The sequence below is a fragment of the Phasianus colchicus genome, chromosome 19 (genome assembly GCF_987193195.1).
Source record: "Phasianus colchicus chromosome 19, bPhaCol1.hap1.1, whole genome shotgun sequence".
NCBI lineage: Eukaryota > Metazoa > Chordata > Aves > Galliformes > Phasianidae > Phasianus > Phasianus colchicus.
The window spans coordinates 5,369,582-5,388,006 of NC_143454.1; the positions used below are offsets into that span (position 1 = coordinate 5,369,582).

General features: G+C 43.8%; 1 protein-coding gene across 5 annotated transcripts in view; it reads left to right on the forward strand.

The window, feature by feature from the left end:
* Nucleotides 1-18,425, forward strand: part of PAPPA (pappalysin 1) — a 345,861-nt gene that overhangs the window by 229,291 nt on the left and 98,145 nt on the right. For all 5 annotated transcript variants that reach the window (XR_016458996.1, XM_090121651.1, XM_090121650.1 and 2 more), the window contains 3 exons: nucleotides 3,670-3,963; nucleotides 7,701-7,893; nucleotides 13,743-13,864. Coding sequence is in view for 4 of the 5 variants with exons in the window: in XM_090121651.1 (XP_089977777.1) it covers nucleotides 3,670-3,963; nucleotides 7,701-7,893; nucleotides 13,743-13,864 (609 nt within the window). In the remaining variant the exon portion in view is untranslated. The remainder of the gene's footprint in view (nucleotides 1-3,669; nucleotides 3,964-7,700; nucleotides 7,894-13,742; nucleotides 13,865-18,425) is intronic.

The following is an 18,425-nucleotide window of genomic DNA, read 5'->3' on the forward strand; positions in this document are numbered from 1 at the left end:
ATAGCAGATACTTTCTCCTGCCTGGCTGGGCCTCCCTAGGCAGATGAAGCCCAGTTTCAGCCATGTCCATTCAGCCTTTATGAAAGGCACTTTCAGCCATTTTTTGTTTCGTTATCTAAGCCCACAGTGAGCAAAACAAAGATGGGCAAACATGAATCCCAGAAGAAGTCAGCGAATATGGTTTTTATTACTCTGAAGCACACTAAACATACATCCTATAGCTATAAGAGCTGAACTACAGCTTCACTACACTCAGAACTGCATGACTTTACATACTGATGTTAACACTTACCTCCAGTGAGCCATGTCTGTGGCTGAGAGGGACCGTGGTCAGACCAAGCAGTAGGAGCTGGCAGCCCTCCTGCAATTACCAGTGTTTCACTATGACATCCAGCTCTGCAGCTGCTCTGGAAGAAGCAGGAGCAAACTTTCCTCCCCAGGAACTAGCACTGACACACATCCAGACATCACCTCCTTCTGAGCAAGGCTGGAAGTGAAGCCACTTCCACTGACTTGCCTCCAGCCCTATCTCTGTGGGCTTTGGCTGGGAGGACCCAAAACAGAGGGAGATGGGAATGTCTGCTGGTGAACCTTCCCCACGACTACATCTTTTGGCAGAAACAAAGAAATGTATTAACCCCAGGCTCCACCATCCCCACCGTGCTGCTGAAATTTCTCTTTTTGCAGTCCTACAACCCCATACTCCTTCATCAGCCCACAGCAGTTCTGGTTAGTGTTAGGAAACACCACCCCTAATGTTACCGCTGGAGTGAAATAAGGCTGGCGTAGATCTGCCCCTAAATGAGTATTTTCATAGTTTCCCTTGGTGCTGCCATGGGAGGGAGCAGAGAACAAGGAAAGAGCTCCAGAAGGCAGAGAAGAACCTTCTGCAAGAGGGCTAGGGCTTGCCCAAAGCCCTGATGGGTTCCTCTGTCACTTCATTAAGCTAATTGCTAACATCATGCCTGAGCAAAACAATTTAAATGCAGCTCCTACAGTGTATTGGCAGAATCTATTGACGAAAAAAGAGATCATACAAAAAAGAAAAAGAAAGAAAAGAAGACATAGCCAACAGTTTAAAGTTAACTTGCAGTGGAAAAAAAGTAAAAATAAATAAATTATGGCCATAATTTCCTGTCATAATAGCCCTCCCAGACCTGTGCTTGGTCTGTAAGAATTCATCTTTAATCTTTTTTACTCTCTTCTATAAATCCAATATGTACTTAATAAAAAATATGAAATATGTCCTGTGGTGCAGATCTAAAGGCTGGGATAGAGATTGTCTGGGTGCAGGAGTTTATCTTTTCTGTAAAACTGCAATTGATTTAGATTCTTGACAGCTGTGAAAAATATAAATTTTCAACAAAGGCAAAAATAAAATCTCCCTCTCCAGCTGCCTCAGGGCTGCCCAATGCCAGAACCATTTGGCCAGCCTCTATTATGAAGGCTGGAGAATTTCACCAATACTCCCACCATTTAAAAACAAACTCTGAAGTACCTTTGAGAAAGAGGACAACCAAACGACGTGCCAAGATTCCTTCAGAGTGTGAACGGATCCAAGTGGAACCCAAGCACTGGAGGGATCAGAACATGTGTTGTATGAAGGGGGAGAGAAGGATGCCAGGAGCACGGTGGTGGCAGCAGCTGCGTATTTCTGTGCACACCAGGCTTGTGGAGAACTAGTGTAAGGACCAGCTCAGGGTTGTGGAAAGGATGTGCAGACTGTGAACGTGCCATAATAGGCATGATGTTGGAGTATGGTACGTTTTATTCGCTTTTTAGTGTTTATACTTAAATTTGCTATTGAGTTATTTGTGCTAAGTATTTATTTACGCATCCACATGTGACTCCACTGTGTGCATACATTCACATATGCCAATGCACAAAGTGAAAGTCTTTTTTCTCTCTCTATTGTGCATATACCTTTGCAAGACACATAAAGTGGTCCTTCTCTTCAGCACTGATACCATTAAAGCTGGAGTACTGCACTGTATCTGGGCACTGTATTTGGAGGAAAACATGACACAACTGGGTAAACCAAAGAAGAATGGTCAGGGAGATCTAGAAGAAGAATTGAGCTGCATGGGAATGTTGAATGGATTATGGCTATTCAGACTAATGGAAAAAAGCCTGAAGTTGGGATGATAACAATCTCATAAAAGGAGATCTCATAAATAGGAGATGAAAGGAGAGGAGAATCTTCTGTTCCTTGAGTCTGTGTGAGGCAGGACTTCAAGTAATGAACTTACTTAAATTGCCAAAAAATCAGTTCAGATTAGATGTGAGTTAAATCCTTGCTGCCATGAGGATGATGACTGCTGAAGTAGATTGCCAGGGTGGTCACATCATTGGAGGTTGTAAGGAGACATCAGTCCTATAGGTGTGAGGGATGGTAGAGATATAATTGGTGCCATGTTGTTCTGAGAGCTTGATTAGATGACTTCTTGTGATCTTCTCAGTCTTATTTCCCTGTAATTCCATGGTTGTTACAGCAAAAGTCTCCCGGCAGATGAGAATGAACAGCCTACAGTGCATCAGACCCTGGTGACCTCATCTTCCCTATGCTGCAGTCACTGATAAAACTCCTCTTGTCAAAGTCTTTTCCCTCCTTATTGTCACTGATTTATTAGTGTAACATATCCAAGATTTATTTTCCCACTATTACTTTTACAAAGCGAACTCCCGTTCTCATGGAAGGTGATATATACAAAGAGTTTTAAATGAAAGGCTTGGAAAAGTTGAGGTCAACAAGCTAAATAAAGAAAACATGATGCATATCATAAATCCAAAGGTACATCTAGCTGAGCTAAAAATATAATGCTTATGATTAATTCAATAAATTGTCAAGCCTCACAAATTTACTATTTGCTCATGTACCCATCCCATAATTCACACAACAACAAAAAAATCACTACTGCTTCTCTTTGCACATGTTTAACAGCCACGCAGTTCCTTCAGAATTATCACGTTCCAGGATTTAATATTTTTTTGACACATTAGACTTATGCATATTCATCAGTGGGCTGTGTAGCTCAGACCAAACGAGGCTCATCTCAGTATATGAGCAATGTATTTCTCACTGTTACTTCAAAACTGTCTACAGGATCAGAGCACACCCCACAAATACCTCTCTCTTTCCAGCAGTGAGTGCATTCCATTTTCTTCACCCAGGTATTAGTTTGTAAATATCAGTGCAACCTACTGCAATTTTTAGCGTGTTTAGCTGTGTTATATTTTTACCCTGTGGAATAATGTACTGAGGGCTCCAGGTATGTTTTGTTTGACTCCTGGTGTGAAATGCATTGCTTACGCTTGTCTGGGCAAAATCATTCTGTCTAAGCACATGAAATGATCTGAAATTGCACAGTATGAAATAATTGCATGTAGGATGTATTTTCTGAGCTAAAAACACACAAACCAAATTGAGCATATTCAGTGGAAAGACCAGTTGTCACTGTTGCTTTGGTACTGTGGGACTGTGTCCCATGATTCCTCATCCTTAGGAGTCCCACATTACGGTGAGATTAGACCATGCTGTGCATGTGATGTGTCCAATTGTGCAAAGACAGTCTGCGTTATGGAGGATCCAACGAACAGCTGCTGGATCTTTCTCTCGCTGTTCTGAGGAAGGCAGACAAATGTAGAAGCTCTTTTCTTTTCCCCTTGCAGGTGGCATTGTGCTGAATCCTTCCTTCTATGGCATTCCTGGTCACACGCATACAATGATCCATGAAATTGGGCACAGCTTGGGGCTCTACCACGTCTTCCGGGGGATCTCAGAGATCCTGTCCTGCAGTGATCCATGCATGGAAACAGAGCCCTCCTTCGAGACCGGGGACCTCTGCAGAGACACCAACCCTGCTCCTAAGCACAAGCTGTGTGGGGATCCCGGACCTGGCAATGACACGTGTGGCTTTCACAGTTTCTTAAACACACCGTTCAGTAACTTCATGAGCTATGCAGGTACCTGGGCTTCCTTGGTTTGCTGCTGGGGTCTGTGGTTGCCTGGGAGTAGCGAGCAGCAATATTATCTCTGATTTCTGCAGTGCATTTCATGTGGGGCTTTATGTTGGCGTGCGTCCTGTCTAGGTTTAGACCTGACAGGTCTAGGGCCAGTCTTGATGGAGACTAAAATTGATGGCCTCAGGAATTCCTTCCACATCTCCTGTTTTTCCCAAATTTTCTAAACTGTACATAGTTTCATGTGGTGCGTAGGTCATCACATGGGGGAGGAAAGAAACGAGTTGAGCATTAACAAAACAGCACCTAAAAGCTCTTCAGCAAATTTGACACTCTTTGACTGAGAGCTGGATGTCAGATCTAGGAATTCTCTGAAAAACTCAAGTTCAGAGATTGTTTACACTCTCTCCAGGAGATAGCAAATGTCAGATGAATATTGACACCACCAAAACTGTGGGATGTACCTGTGATAGGCATCTAATGAGGCACGGCTCACGCCTCTGTGCAGCCGTTCAAATATCACGTTTGCTGTTTGATTTAGACTGTCTGCTGTTCAGCTGCAGTCACTCCCATCAGCAGCAGCGTGTGAATGCTCAGGTAGCACCTGGATCAAGAGTGTTCCAGTGGTCAGGGGCTCTCAGCACATTGTGCTGCTTTGTGCCACTCCTTGCTCCACTCCTGGAAGTTCAAGGGGAGGTGAAGGATGCTCTGTTGTTTCTCAGAAGGAGCAGAGGATGCCTGGGCTTGTATTTTCTTATTTCAGGCCTTGGGGTCTAGCAGTGCTGAATGTCTATGGCACCACGTTAGCAGCATCCACAACACTTCAGAGGTGACCAATACAAGCAGAGACACTGAAGGGCACCTTAACAGTACAGGCAGAAACACAGATTGCCCACTCCAAAGGTTATAAGAGTGCTTATTCTGTAATAAAAAACTGTAGGAAAGCAAAATGTTTAATGTCATCTGGGGCACGGATTGAAATGATTTGTAATATAAATGCTTTCATGCCCTTCGTGGCACTAGCTAAAAGTGGTGCTTAGTTTCCTCTTTATTTTTCTGTTCATTTAGAGGGTGTTTTCAGGGGCAACATACAAGCACTGAGTCAGGTGCTGAATGTGTTGTGCACTTCTGTACATGTGTTAGGGCAGAAAGCTTTAATGTCTCATGCAATCTTCTGTCTATTCCACACAAATAAGTCAGTAGCACTTTGGATCTACAATATCCCTCCACCAAATCTGCTTGTGGGTATGTGAAGAGGGGTGATGAATGCATGTTTCAAAACCCTGAGGTCTCATCTTCCAAAGAGAACTTGCCCTGCCAGCCGTGTCAAGAGATGAGACAGAGCACAGTGATATCTTATCTGCTGTTGGGAGCTACGTGTGTGCTGGTGTTCTGAGCAAAAGCCTTTTTTTTCCTTGAAAAATTTAGTGAAGCGACATGATAGGTATCTCTAGAGCTCATGCATGAATCTGTTTGCTTTTCTGTTGTTGCCAGCGGAATAAAAATCATATCAGGATATTAAATCACTGTGGAAATACCTTTGAAACATGTTGGTTGAGGTCATGCAGCCCTAAACATCGCCTTGCCTTTTTCTCTTGCTGCCTGCAAGAGAATTGTATCACATAGTGTTTGTCTGTCTCTCATCCATCTGTCCAGTCTCCCCCAACTTTTTAGCAAAGCAGCAAACAAAACTTGACTTCTCATCCCCCAAAATACCAACTTACAAAATCTAGAATGTCAAGAAGTGTGAGCAATGCTTTTATTATTTTAAACATCCAACTAGCTGTGGTGCTCCTAGGTAAAAATATAGGTTAATCTTTTAGACCACTCTCCACAAAGTCAGCGGGAATTCTGCCTTTGAATTCTGTTGGAATAATCATCCCAGCAAAGTGCATTGAATTTCTCTAATTATAATTTCATTTGAAGCTCTTCAGCCCTTCTTGAAATTGAGTGATCAAGTGAAACATCTCTGCCCTCGCCTTCTCCCTCCCCCAGGACACAGCCTGTGCTGCTGTTTAAACAGATTGAAAATGCAGGTCATCTTTCTCCTGTGCCATTGTCTCACTGCTTTGTCCTATATATGTTTTATTGTTCCTTTATGATGGCTATTAAGGGCCTTTTGTCTCCTTCTGGGCTTCCGTGAAGAGTATTTATGGCTTTTACAGCATGCTCAGGGATAGGCCATGGGCAGTTATTGAGGATATGTAGAGATGTCATATTAAAGCAGCTTTTTGCATAACCACGGGGATTTGTAGAGACTCTCAGGCTGGTGATGCCTGTCAGCCTGCTGTGCCTGTTTGGCCAGGGGAGGGTCCCTGCATCAGGAGGGAGAGATGAGGATGTGTAATCGGAGGTGTCCTGAGCGAATCGGTAGCAGCAGGGCTGCACCTGGGGCTGCAATCTGAGCAGGATCCCAACCAGAGCCGACTCCTTTTCCACGTGGTTCAGGGAAGATGCAGTAAGGTTTTAAATTAGCCACCAGATTCACACTTCTCTTCAGAACAGATTCGTATTTTGTGAGTTTCGCAGGGCATGGACTCGAAGACATGAGAGCATCTCGTAATGCTGCTACAATATCAAACTGCCAACTTGCGTGCACGCAGGCGATGCTCCAAACAGCCTTTGGTGACCTGCATCTTCTCCAAGAAGTGTATTACGTGACCTGTGCAAAACTGTCATTGTTTGTATCGTGGCAGCATGCAGAGGTCCCATCTGGGCCTGAGATTTACTGGGCTGGGAGCTCTGCAGTCATACGTGAAGAAACACTCAGGGCTTTCAAGAGCTATTCATGTGATGGGAAGAGTAGCAGGAAAATGGTTGAAGTGCCAGAACCAAGGTCTTCAGCACAGCTTTTCTGGGTGTTTGCACAATGCAGTTACTCTTTCTGTGATCTGCCCAATGGAGGATTGGTAATTTTCTGCTTCTCCAGGGCATTGCAGTTGTTAAACTGTATGATGTTCAGATAGTATCAGGCGTGTTCTTGTTGCCAAATCGTGTTTGTGAAATGCAGATGAAATAAGACATGAGAAATGGGTATTTATGGGAAATTATCCAGCAAATTATTTCTCCATGTTGAATGAAAAAGAAACTTGAAATATCAAAAATGTTTCTGAAAAGTTCAGAAAGAGATGAGAATCACACTAATGGGGGAAGGTTGTGGTACAAACAAAGCTATTTTGCTGCACCAAAAATAGCCGTTTTTAATCAGTATAAACTACTTTTTAGAGCTGGTCTTTCAGAACATTTTCATTTGTTCATTAGAAAATACAAGAAATTGTAAAAAGTTATTTACCTATTTTTTAAATTCTTATTTCTTTTAATTAAGAAAACTGTCACAGTGCATTGCACACAGTTTACATGGCTGCCGGTCAGTGCTTTATCCTAACACTTGCTATCTTCTGCCCTTCTGAGTTGTTTTCATAGGCACAGAGTTCTTCCAAATCCAGCGGTGCTGCACTGTGCCTTCAGCTCCACCCCTGGTCCTGGGATGGCCTCTGGGTGCTTCACACACATCCCAGTTCAGAGAGATGGAATGTGAATTTCTTTCTTTCTTTCCCTCTTTAACTTGTTTCCTTCCACCCACCTCCAGAAGTGGTGTCTGCATTAATTTCTTCACAGACCATTAACTTCTGAGGGCTGTGAGATCCCATCCTGTGCCATCCAGGAGCTCCCCTTCACCAGGCTGTAATCCTCCCGTTGTCAATCCCATGCAGCTGATGCGGTTTCTGCTTCTGTTTCAGACGATGACTGCACCGACTCCTTCACACCCAACCAAGTGGCCAGGATGCACTGCTACTTGGACCTGGTCTATCAGAGCTGGCAGCCGGCAAAGAAACCAGCTCCTGTCGCCATTGCCCCCCAGATCGTGGCTCGGACCCCAACCTCTGTCACCCTGGAGTGGTTTCCACCCATCGATGGGCACTTCTTTGAAAGGTGACCACGCGCTGCTCGGTTCTCTTGTGCTCAGTTGGGCGGGCAGGGGATTGGTAAGCAGCCTCGACATGAGCTGCACTGAGCCTGGGCTGAGGCTCCTTCCTAAATTGGTTCGTATTGAGGGGATTATTGATCTGTTTTCTGCTCTTCCCTCCTCAGCCTGTAGCACTCTGTTGAGAGTCATTGATTTGCCATATAAAGGGCAAATCTTTTTCCGTAGGCCACGGGAGGAATTTTCAATCAGCGGTTCTGGCTTTGCGACTCCTGCTTATTGCTGCTCACAAATACCTGTTGGCTCCAGCTCTGCCCACACATTCCCCCTCCTATTGCATGTTTCCTTTGCAAGGTCATGGGGAATCTTGTTCCTCCCCCCGTGGCAGCACAGGGTTCGTGGGCAGTGGTGGCTCCCAGGGGGAGGAGGTGGCAGCACCCAGCACAGAGCTTGGATGGGCTGCAGGAGAACTTCCTAAATAACTGCCCTCACATTGTCATTAGCTCATATCTGTGCTTGCATTCCCTCTCCCCTTCTTGCTTTAATACTTTACAAAAAACAAACTTTGAGTGTCCTTCAGGACTGAAGCAGAATGTATTGCAGGAGGCCAAATTTACAGGCATATTAGCACCCAAAGAGCTGCCTCAGCACTGCTTTGTTCAGTGAGAGCACCTTGAAAGCTACCATCTTCAGCATGGAAGAAACTCCTTCCAGCACTGTAAGGACAGCGTGGCCATTTCAGTGTCCAGCTTGCACTTAATTTGAGTGCTTAGAGATGTTCCCTTTTTATTGCAGGTTAATATGGGGAAGTAGGGAATCAAATTATATTAGAAGTTGATGAAGAAAGACAGGACTCGTGCTGTTTTAATTTCAGTTTTGCAACTGAATCCATTTGTTCCCTATGTGTGAAAAGGAACTTATGTGAAGTTTTGAGAATTAATTTGGAATTTTTTGGCCCATAATCATTTTTAGGTAAATTAAGTTTCTCCAATTTAATTTAGATTTCAGAAGATACTGTCTGTATGTTAAATAAATACCATCTGCCTCTTAAAACACACTGGTACAGAGTTAATTGTTATGTAACCAAATATGCCTTTATTACATATTTCTTATAACTCGATCAATATGTTCTTAATAACTCTTAGTTAGTTGCTTCTTAAATGACATACAGTGAATCGCTTGCTAAATCTAAAATTTCATAACAGAGTTATGTTAAACAGTGATTTTCTAGAAAAAATACCCTTTGGGTTTTGAAATGTGTGTGCCCCGTTTTACTGAAGAGATTTAAAGAGGCAGTTGCAAATGCAAACACAAGGCCAATTCCATTCTGAAATGAGGTTCCCACTTCTAATGAACGTGGAGATGTTGCTGTGACTGTTTTAACACTGACATAGATCAGTGAGCCCACAAGGATCAATAGGTGGATCACGTATAGATACAACAGATCAGTGAGCATGCCTATGGCAGCCCATAGTCCTGATGTTTTAATCAAAACGAGTCTGATAGTAGTGGTGTGGTGACAAACTTTGGAAGCTTTCAGTGCCCATGTGTCCAGCACTGCTTTCTTAGGGAAGCTTGCCTGTGTCAGCTCCTAAAATGAGGTCACTGTGCAAGACGTGTAGGAGGTAAAATTGGCCAAGTATAATCTTATCTGTGTGTGGGAATACTGTAAATCTTTGCAGATATTTTTACACAAAGTGCACACCATGGCCCACATTTTACTTGCCTCACTTGAATGAATAAACTCATTCACTTCAATGGCACTATTCATGTAAAAAACAGAAGACTGATACTCAACTGCTGAGTGCCTTGGGCCTGGTTTCTAATGCACGGAGGCCCCTTCCATGCTGTTTTGACAGTGTAAAAGGGCCTTAAAAGGATGAATGGCTCTGGCTACATTAGCAAGCATTGTGGCTCAATATAATTAGATCTCTAGTGCAAAACATTTGTTAATGAAGACCTGCCATCAGCACTGCAGGGGTGTCGGGGCCCTTGCTGCAGCCTGGTGCATGGCTGGGATGTCGGTGGTGCTGGGGCACATCAGTGTGGTCCTGAGGCACAGCTTCCTCTCTGTCTGCAGGCTCTTCCCTGCTCAGATGCAGCTGTGTCACAGGTGCTGCAGCTTTTGATGCTTTTCTCTTAAGGCCTTGGTTCTAGAAATTGCTTGGTTAGTGCTGTGGGACTGAGGACAGAGTGCAGGGCTAACTCATTGCTGTGGATGTGTGTTGGCCGTCCCGTGTCACAGAATCACAGAATCATTAAGTTGGAAAAGGCCACTGAGACCATCTAGTCCATCCATCCAACCATGTCTTCACACCTTGGCAAGCGTAGCTGCACAAGCTGAGCAGAAATTGAAGTCTTTCTGATAGACCTTCCTCACCTTGGTACTATAAGCCATTGATGAACAGTGTGTTGCCCCATAGAGTCATTTACCTGCTCATAAATTTGCCCACACGTGTTTGGCCCTAAACTCCAGCAGCTGGTTGAGCTTCTGGCCATCTCTAATTACCAAATATATAAGAGCCCAGCATTTCTTCTTGCAGCTGCTATATATGGGGTTGCAATACTTGTCCTTCTTCATGTTACCTCAAAAAAAACAACCCAAACAACCATGAGAATATATGCATGCACATATAATAATGTGTAATAATAAAATAATAACAGAGCCAACAAAACAAGGGAAAACAAGTGAGAAGAAGAAAACTCTATTCATTTCCTGACTGCATCTATGAGATGCCTTCATCTGCTGTCGCTAAGCATCCATTCATGCTCTCCTGTTTGATATGCGGAGGCGGGATGTAAACAGTCATTGTCACAGAGCTCTGCAGCTAATTCTGCTTGGACAGAAAACTTTGAACGCCTCCGCTCCTCCAAGTTCTCATTGAGGTGACTGTATTAATTTCCATGCATCTGATGCTATCTTATTCTTAGCAAGCGAATATCTTGGCCAGTATGGTTCCCAGGTCTAGATGGCTGGGCTTGATAACTGCTTGCTTGAATCTTGCTGGAAAGTTTCAGTGCCATCAGTGATACAAATTCCAATCAGGTTTTATACCAAGCAGGTATAATTTAGTCTGGGAACAGGCATTTGTTACCGAAAGGAATGAAAGATTTTTACTGGTTTTGGGGTGCCCCTAAACTGGTGCCAATACTGATGAGAATTGGTTTTCACTGCTATTCTTTATGTTTTGAACCTACTTCTCTGGAATATCATGTTGTAGGAATGAATCCCTCCTGTGCTCTGAACCTCACGAGCTGGAATTTCCCCAGTACTTGCCTTATTAGAAAACAGCAGAGTCTAGATTGTTCATTACCCTTCACTTTCAGGAATCATGTGCCTGGTGTAGAAGGTGTCAGATATGCTATCATTCCTATTTAATGATGTTTTGAACCATTTTATGCTCATTTGGTCTTGATGTCATAGGCTGTGTAAGGTGTAAGGGTCTGGCTTAGATTTTCATAAGCCTGTACATGCAATTCCATAATTAGTTTTGACATCCGTGGCTGTTTGCAGGATTTGTGCTCAAGAAGCTGAAGACGAAAATCTTTAAGCCAGGAGTCATCCCCTGTGTAACTCCTTTCAGCCAGTGCAGTTACATCAGGGTTCAGTTTGGCTCCCAAACTGGAAAAGTAAAAAGAGAAAGTTTGCTCATAGCCTTTCCCACATGATGCTCCTTGTGATTCCTCCTACCTCCAAGTCCTTGCTGGTAAAAGGAAATGTTTGTCCATAAGCCTACAGTTTTTTCCACCATGGCAGCCTGTGATGAAATTGTATAGCTGCTAATTTGAGTAGAAAGCAGTCCTAATTGTGGAAAGTTGGCTTTCAATTCTCTGTCTTCATCCAGGACTGAATAGTAATGCAGGAGTTTCTTTGTAGAGAAACTGAAAGATTATTATTGCAGGGATTTCTCTCCTTACTGTCGGTGGATGTGTCTGAAAAAAAAAAAGAAAAAAAAAACACAACAAAAAACCTGCACAATAGCAATTATGTATTTTTATTTCTCAATCCAATTTTTTTCAGATTCTTAATTTTTTTTTCAAACATATATTATTTGGGCAAGCTGAATTAGGCACTTAAACCACTGCTAAGCAGCCAATTGAGAGATGAAATTAGCAGGTAGTATCATAACAATAATACAAGAGGGTGAAGTGAGACGGAGTGGAGATGTGATTCACAGTGTGCCCAAATGGATTCAGTATGTCTGGTACAGAGCATGCAGGGAAGGGGAGAGCACCTTTGCTTCCTATTTCTCTGCTCTTCCCCATTGCCACACTTTATTTTTCAAGTGCTTCCAGCAGGTGCATCCCTCCCCACGATGAGCTCGGTCATTTGCTGTCTCTTTGCAGGGTGGCAGTGGGCCATACTGAAATGGATACGAGTTTTGCTACTGATTTCATTCCAAGTCCCCCCTGTTGACAATCCCTGCTTCCGCCTAATTAAGCCAACTGAAAGCCGACTTTCACACAGATCCCTGTCAACAAATAGGAGATGCTAAGCCAGAGAGCAGCTGAGCGAGAGTTGTCCCTGGTGCCAAATGGGAACAGGACAGCTTAGGAGGGCTGGGAGAGCAGCTCCCCTTTCCCTGGTCCTCTTCTGCCCATGGGTCACAACATGCTTTGCAAAGTGTGCTGAAATAAACCTCATTATGGGAGATGGTTGAAATTTGCATCGCTGGTGGTAATAATTGATGGCTTAATCTGCACTTGGGGCGTTTAGAGAGTGCACAACATTGCTTGCCTTTCTGTCCTTTCCTAAGTGCATTCCTTCACTTAGGATCAAGAGTTGTTTCTTCCATTTTGGGTGGCATCATTCCTTAAAGCAGAACAGTGAATTGTGAATTTTGAAGAAGTTTGGGGGATCAGTAAGCACACATTCTGGGTCGTACGTTGTTCCAAATTGTGTGACTACAAAGGAATGTCACAAAACTGTGTGAGCCACATCCTCTGTTGATATAAATCAATTCAGTGTTATAGAAGACATTAGAGCTACACCAGCTTAAACCTCACCTCATGAATGTGTTTGCACAAATGTTGGTGAAGCAGTGTTTAACTGGGTTTTCCTGTTCAGCAGTTTCTGCTGACAGTGCTGTAGAGGCAGTAGCTGGTGTTAGGCTTGTTGTCTAGGTGAAGCAATCTGGCACTGGGCAGCAAAGTGCCTTTCTCGGTGCCCTGTCGTGCCATCTGATGGCATGGGGCCATGAGGGTTTCAGTTCAGAAAGAGCCATCTGCTGGTGCTGAGGCTGCCAGGTACCGAATCCAGTTTCCCCCGTGGAAAGGACTATGGCATGTTCCTTGCTGTATAATCACGGCCTGCCCCGTTTCCAGACTTCTAGTGATCTGGGCAGTGATCCACCTCCAAAAGCAGAACTGTGTCATGCTTCTCCGAGCAGCTCTCTGATGTTTGTAGATCTGGGACTGAACTCTGTCTCTAATCAGTGGTAAGCCCAAGGCCTTTAAAGTCCCGAAGATGCTACGAGTTCATGCAATAAACCCATGATGGGAGTAAAAATAGGTCTGATATTTCCTGAGGCCCGTTTCTCTGCTCCAGCCTCTAAATAACACACATTTTCTTTTGTCTGGGTTTGTGAGGGCAAAAAAACACAACAACCTTACAGCTGAGAGTAGTTTCTAGGTTGCTATCATTTTGTATGGGATGGTGACTCACACTGATGCCATCTTCACAGCCGTTAGCACAAACCTGCCAAGCCAGGGCCAGAAAACGCTCTCGTCCGTGCTGTAAGAAAAGAGGATTAAGTGGAACTGAATTCTAAATCTTACTGTTTTTAATATAGTTGAATAAGCAGCTCATTCAGCTGTTACTAAGGTGGTGTGTTTTCCTGTTTTCCTGGCCTCCTAGAGAAGTGGGATCAGCATGTGATCTGTGCGTGGAGGGAAGAGTCCTGGTGCAGTATGCCTTCAGCGCCTCGTCCCCGATGCCCTGCGATCCCTCGGGGCACTGGAGCCCACGGGAAGCAGAAGGTAAGCAAGGGGCTGGGGCAGAATCGTGGCATGGGAGAGGTTGGGCCAGAGCAAAAGGAGACCACAGTGCAGGTGGGGACCTCTGGGGAAGGGTGCTGGTTGTACTTGAGAGTAGCAAGAAGAAAACAAGAGGATGGATGGATGCACTGCGTTCCCGAAGAAATACCCCGCTGTGTTTTGGTGCCTGTGTCCTGACCCTGCCCATGAGTTTAATGAATTTCGGGAGCTGAACTTGAACTTCAGAAAGCAGCAGAGTGCCAAGAAACACTGACCATTCACATCTGCCAGATGAATTCCTCAAGGGAGCAGTTTAGTCCTTCTGCTCTGACTCCAAAAATGAAGAATTGCATGTTATTTCTTCGGGCTTGATTTCTGCTGCCTTCACTTATATTGAATTACTAACAGGCTGCACCAGCAGACACACTGGAAGGAGCAGGGACTGCCTTTTGGGCAAGGACTCTGCAGGTGACTATATCATGTTCAGTCTAGTGCAGGGTGCTCTGTATGCTGTGCTTGTGGCTCCTCTAGAGCATATTAGAGGAAAAATGGTCTGCAGAGACAGTTGTACAATGCCATTAAGTTGCCATCGTCAACTCTACCCCATATATAAAAGCATAGAATCAATATGTTTGGAAAGACCACAAAGATCACCAAGTCCAACCATCAACCCATCCCCACCATGCCCACTAAACCATTTTCCATCTATCCTTTTCCTGAGCACCTGAACACCTCCAGGGATGGTGACTCCACCACCTCCCTGGGCAGCCTGTTCCAGTGCCTCACTGCTCTTTCTGAGAAGAAATTTTTCCTAATATCCAACCTGATTTTTCCTAATATCCATATCCATTGTGTACATAGTTGAGAAGAGCAGAGTGTTATTTGTTATTTCAGTCTGTCCATCACAAGCTTCTCCTTCAGGCACAGCACACTCTGAGCCCAAACATACATGAGTCTCACTGAACTCAAAGGTTCACACTGGGAATTTGCTAACTCTTTATACAGATGTCTTCTTATATTAAGGGCTTCTCTGTCCTTCAGCTAGAATACATGGGAGTTAATCTACAAGGAAGATTATCTATTAGTTAATATAGGAATATAGGAGTACATTTAATCTTGGCACCAAGAGTCCTCCCTAGTCCTCAGGTCAGTGTGTGCAACGTGTTGTTTCCCTGCTTTGTGATGGGACGAGATGTATAAACAAAGTGTTTCTTGCCCTGCATGCCCAAACCCCAGGCAGGGGCCCACTGGGGGCTGCAGTTCAGTCCAACCCATTAAAATTTGGGCATCCAGGGCCAAGGCTGCTGAGCCCAACACAGAGTGCACCTTGCATGCAGGTTGAGAGGAGCCCCATCCTGGGAAGCAGTGCTCCAGCCACAGGTGTGACCTGATTGTCAAGTAAACAGGATTAGCAAAATTTGGATCGCTTGCAGTTGTAGTGCAGGGTGGAAGACTGAATTTCCACTCCGCCAACTCTTAGAAGACTTTGAAACCTGGTTTTGTTTGGAACAAAATCTGAAACTTTTGAATTTCTCCATGAAGGAAAATTAAAAACAAAAAGTGTTTGAGGCTGGCCAGAATGTTTTATTTAGCTTATGTAATTTCTCTTTCATGAACTTCAGTTCAATTATGACATTTGAAAGTGTCTCCTCTTAGTATATAATCTAGGGCAAAAGCAACTTTTAATATCAAAGTGAAAAGTGTTTGAAAGTACAAAAGCTAAATGAATTCTTCCAAAAATGTCAAAACACAATGTTCTATTATTGTTAGAACTTTCTTCCCATTTTCTTTTCCAGAGTAAAATTTTAGCCAAATAAATCCAATTTTGTAAAGTGTTTTGATTTTGAAAGAACTCTGTATTCCACTGAGATGCTCAGTTCCATCAAAATTTCTCCAACAAGCTCTGATTTGAAAACTTCTAGATCTCGCACGTCTTGCCAGCGGCATCATTCCTAGAGAAACTAAGCTTCTCTAAGATTTATTACTCAGCTGCATTTTGCATTTAATTTCCTCTTTGTACAGTGTGTTCCTGCATACTCTTAACTATGAAGGGTGAAGTCTGATCCTTATCTGTCTCATTCAATTGCTGTTTTGCCATTGCTCTGGAAAGAAAATTTGGGAATTCTATCTTTTTACTACATTAACAAGTTGTTTTTGCTTTAGGGTAGAAAATACACCAAGTGTATGGTATTTGTTGCTCTCTAATTTTCTGTCATCGCTACCAGTGTCCCTGACATTCAGGATTTCTACCTGTTTGCATTTGGTCTGAGTTACAGATAGCACAGTTAGGTCATTGTCTGTCATCTTTAATTGTCTATCTGTGGGTTCTCAAGCATGCAAGCATTGAATTCACTTTCTAAAAATGTTCATATATGTAAATCTCTGGTTGAATGTTCATGGAAAGTGAGTATAAAAGAGCCATAAGCATGGCCAACATGAACTCATTTTAAAATTTGAGAAGACACTCATGGAAAAGGACTTAAAGTACTCACAGAATCATGGAATCATTAAGGTTGGAAAAGACCACTGAAATCATCAAGTCCAACTGTTGACCACTAAACAACGTCCCATGTCACTACTCATCCAGCTTTGTACCAGCACATCACTTTTCTCAAGTGTCCCAGAAGCAGCTTTGGACCTGGTTGGTCTGACAGCGTTTTGCTGAGGTCCCATAGCATTGTTTTGCTGCTCAGGTACTCGTGTTGATCCAAACCACTTGTGAGCCATGGCTAGAGTTGCTTTGTCTTGAGCAAATTGGAAAGGTCAGGGTGAGTTTCTAGTTGTGACAGCAACAGGCTCCTCAGAGGCTGCTGGTCCCAACTCACCTCCCTGTGCAAGTGCCTCACTTCTCTGTCTTCATAGCAGGACCGTGTGGAGATGTGGGTCTCTGCTCCCACTTCATAATGAGAGCTTGCACCGACACAGGCTGTGCATGTAGCCCATATTTTGGGTGAAACCTCCCTCTCTGCCTCCCATCCCTGCTGTATGACTGGAGATGGGACTTGCCACATCCTCACAAACCCCACATTCACATCTTATTTGTGTTTGGCCATCTGGGAGGCCATACAAAATGTTGTTTGACGATTGATCTTGCTGATGTTCTCATAAGCTAAAGGGTATTTAGAACTTGGGAACACAGGCACACAACATCTAATACATCATTTTTTTAAATATATAATTATTTGTAATTTTCATAGTATGCACCCGTGTCTAGAAAGCTGGGTACATGGAGTAAAGTTTTGATGCTGTCCCACAATTAAACAGGCATTTCAAGTCTGAGCGTCTAATAATCTTTAAGAAAGGGACTTCTTATCTCAACTTCAGTATTTCATTTCAGTTTTCAGTCCATGCCAGACTATGGTCAAGCTCCCATTCTTGCCAGGCAGATCTGTTCTTATTCAGAAGGCAGCAGTGATCCGCTTTCAGCTCCCTGCAGTGCACATTGAGTTCGACTTAGCTGAACACATAGGGTCTCTTCCTGTTGTACCAAACTATGTAGGTTTATTCTCTACTTAAATCTTACAGAGATTTTGAACTGGCAGAGGTGAATTTGCAGGAACCCTAGGGAAGCAACATCAAGATACATGCAAGGCTGTGAGCCATTAATCCACTCCATTTTCCTATTGGCAAGACGCTAGCATTAATGCATCTCTTTCCAAAGCACATGAGATACTGGGGTTAAAACTTGCCTTCTTAGGGCTGCAGTAAGAGGCTCGCTGTGAATGCTGGAACACCATTCATTGGCCCAGCCACGCACACGTGAATGGCAGCAAGCAATGTGGGATGATGTGTTTTGAGTGGGGCTCTCTCTGCTCACAGGGATTACACTCTGAGTCCTTGTGAGCTTGGCAGAAGGAACGTCTGAGGATGTTCACTGCAATTCTGGCTTCCTGCATGGTGGGTGGATGCTTTGGTCTGCCAGGTGCTGGGTTAGTGGCAGTGCTTGGTGACACGTGAGGAGCAGGGGGGAGCTTTGGGACAGAACATCGTGTTGGTTTTCTGAGAGGCCTGCTGAGATACAGGGAAATCTTTCTGTGTCTGAGTTCATTTGGTAGGAACAGGAGAACTCCCTGGGCTGTGTATCTTTGGCAGAAAAGGCACATTTCTATCACTTCATTGGATCACAGACAATAAGAATAACCTTCACACGTTGCCCTTTTCTTTTTAAATTAGCAGTGATGTCCTGTTTGTTTGTGTTTGCCCAGTGCTTTATCTCACTTTCTTCCTTGGTTGCCAACAGCTGTGCTCTCCCTCTCTCATTTTCTTCTGCCATCTGCATTCCTCTCCTTTTGTTACCTTCCCTTATCTTTTCTTTTTCCTCTCTTATTTCCTATACTTTGTCTTCTCTCTGTTCTGCTCGCTCCCTTTTTGTGTGATTATTTGGGGAGGAAGAGGGAATTTATAGCACTCACTGGATTCTGTTACCAACTGTTCCACCCATCTGACCTCTCTGGATCTTGCAGTCCATGATTCTGTGCCAAATTGTAATGTTACCATAGTATTTGGGATCCCAGCAAGCACTGTGGCTTTCATTAGTCCTTGGTAATACCTCCCATGTAGCTCA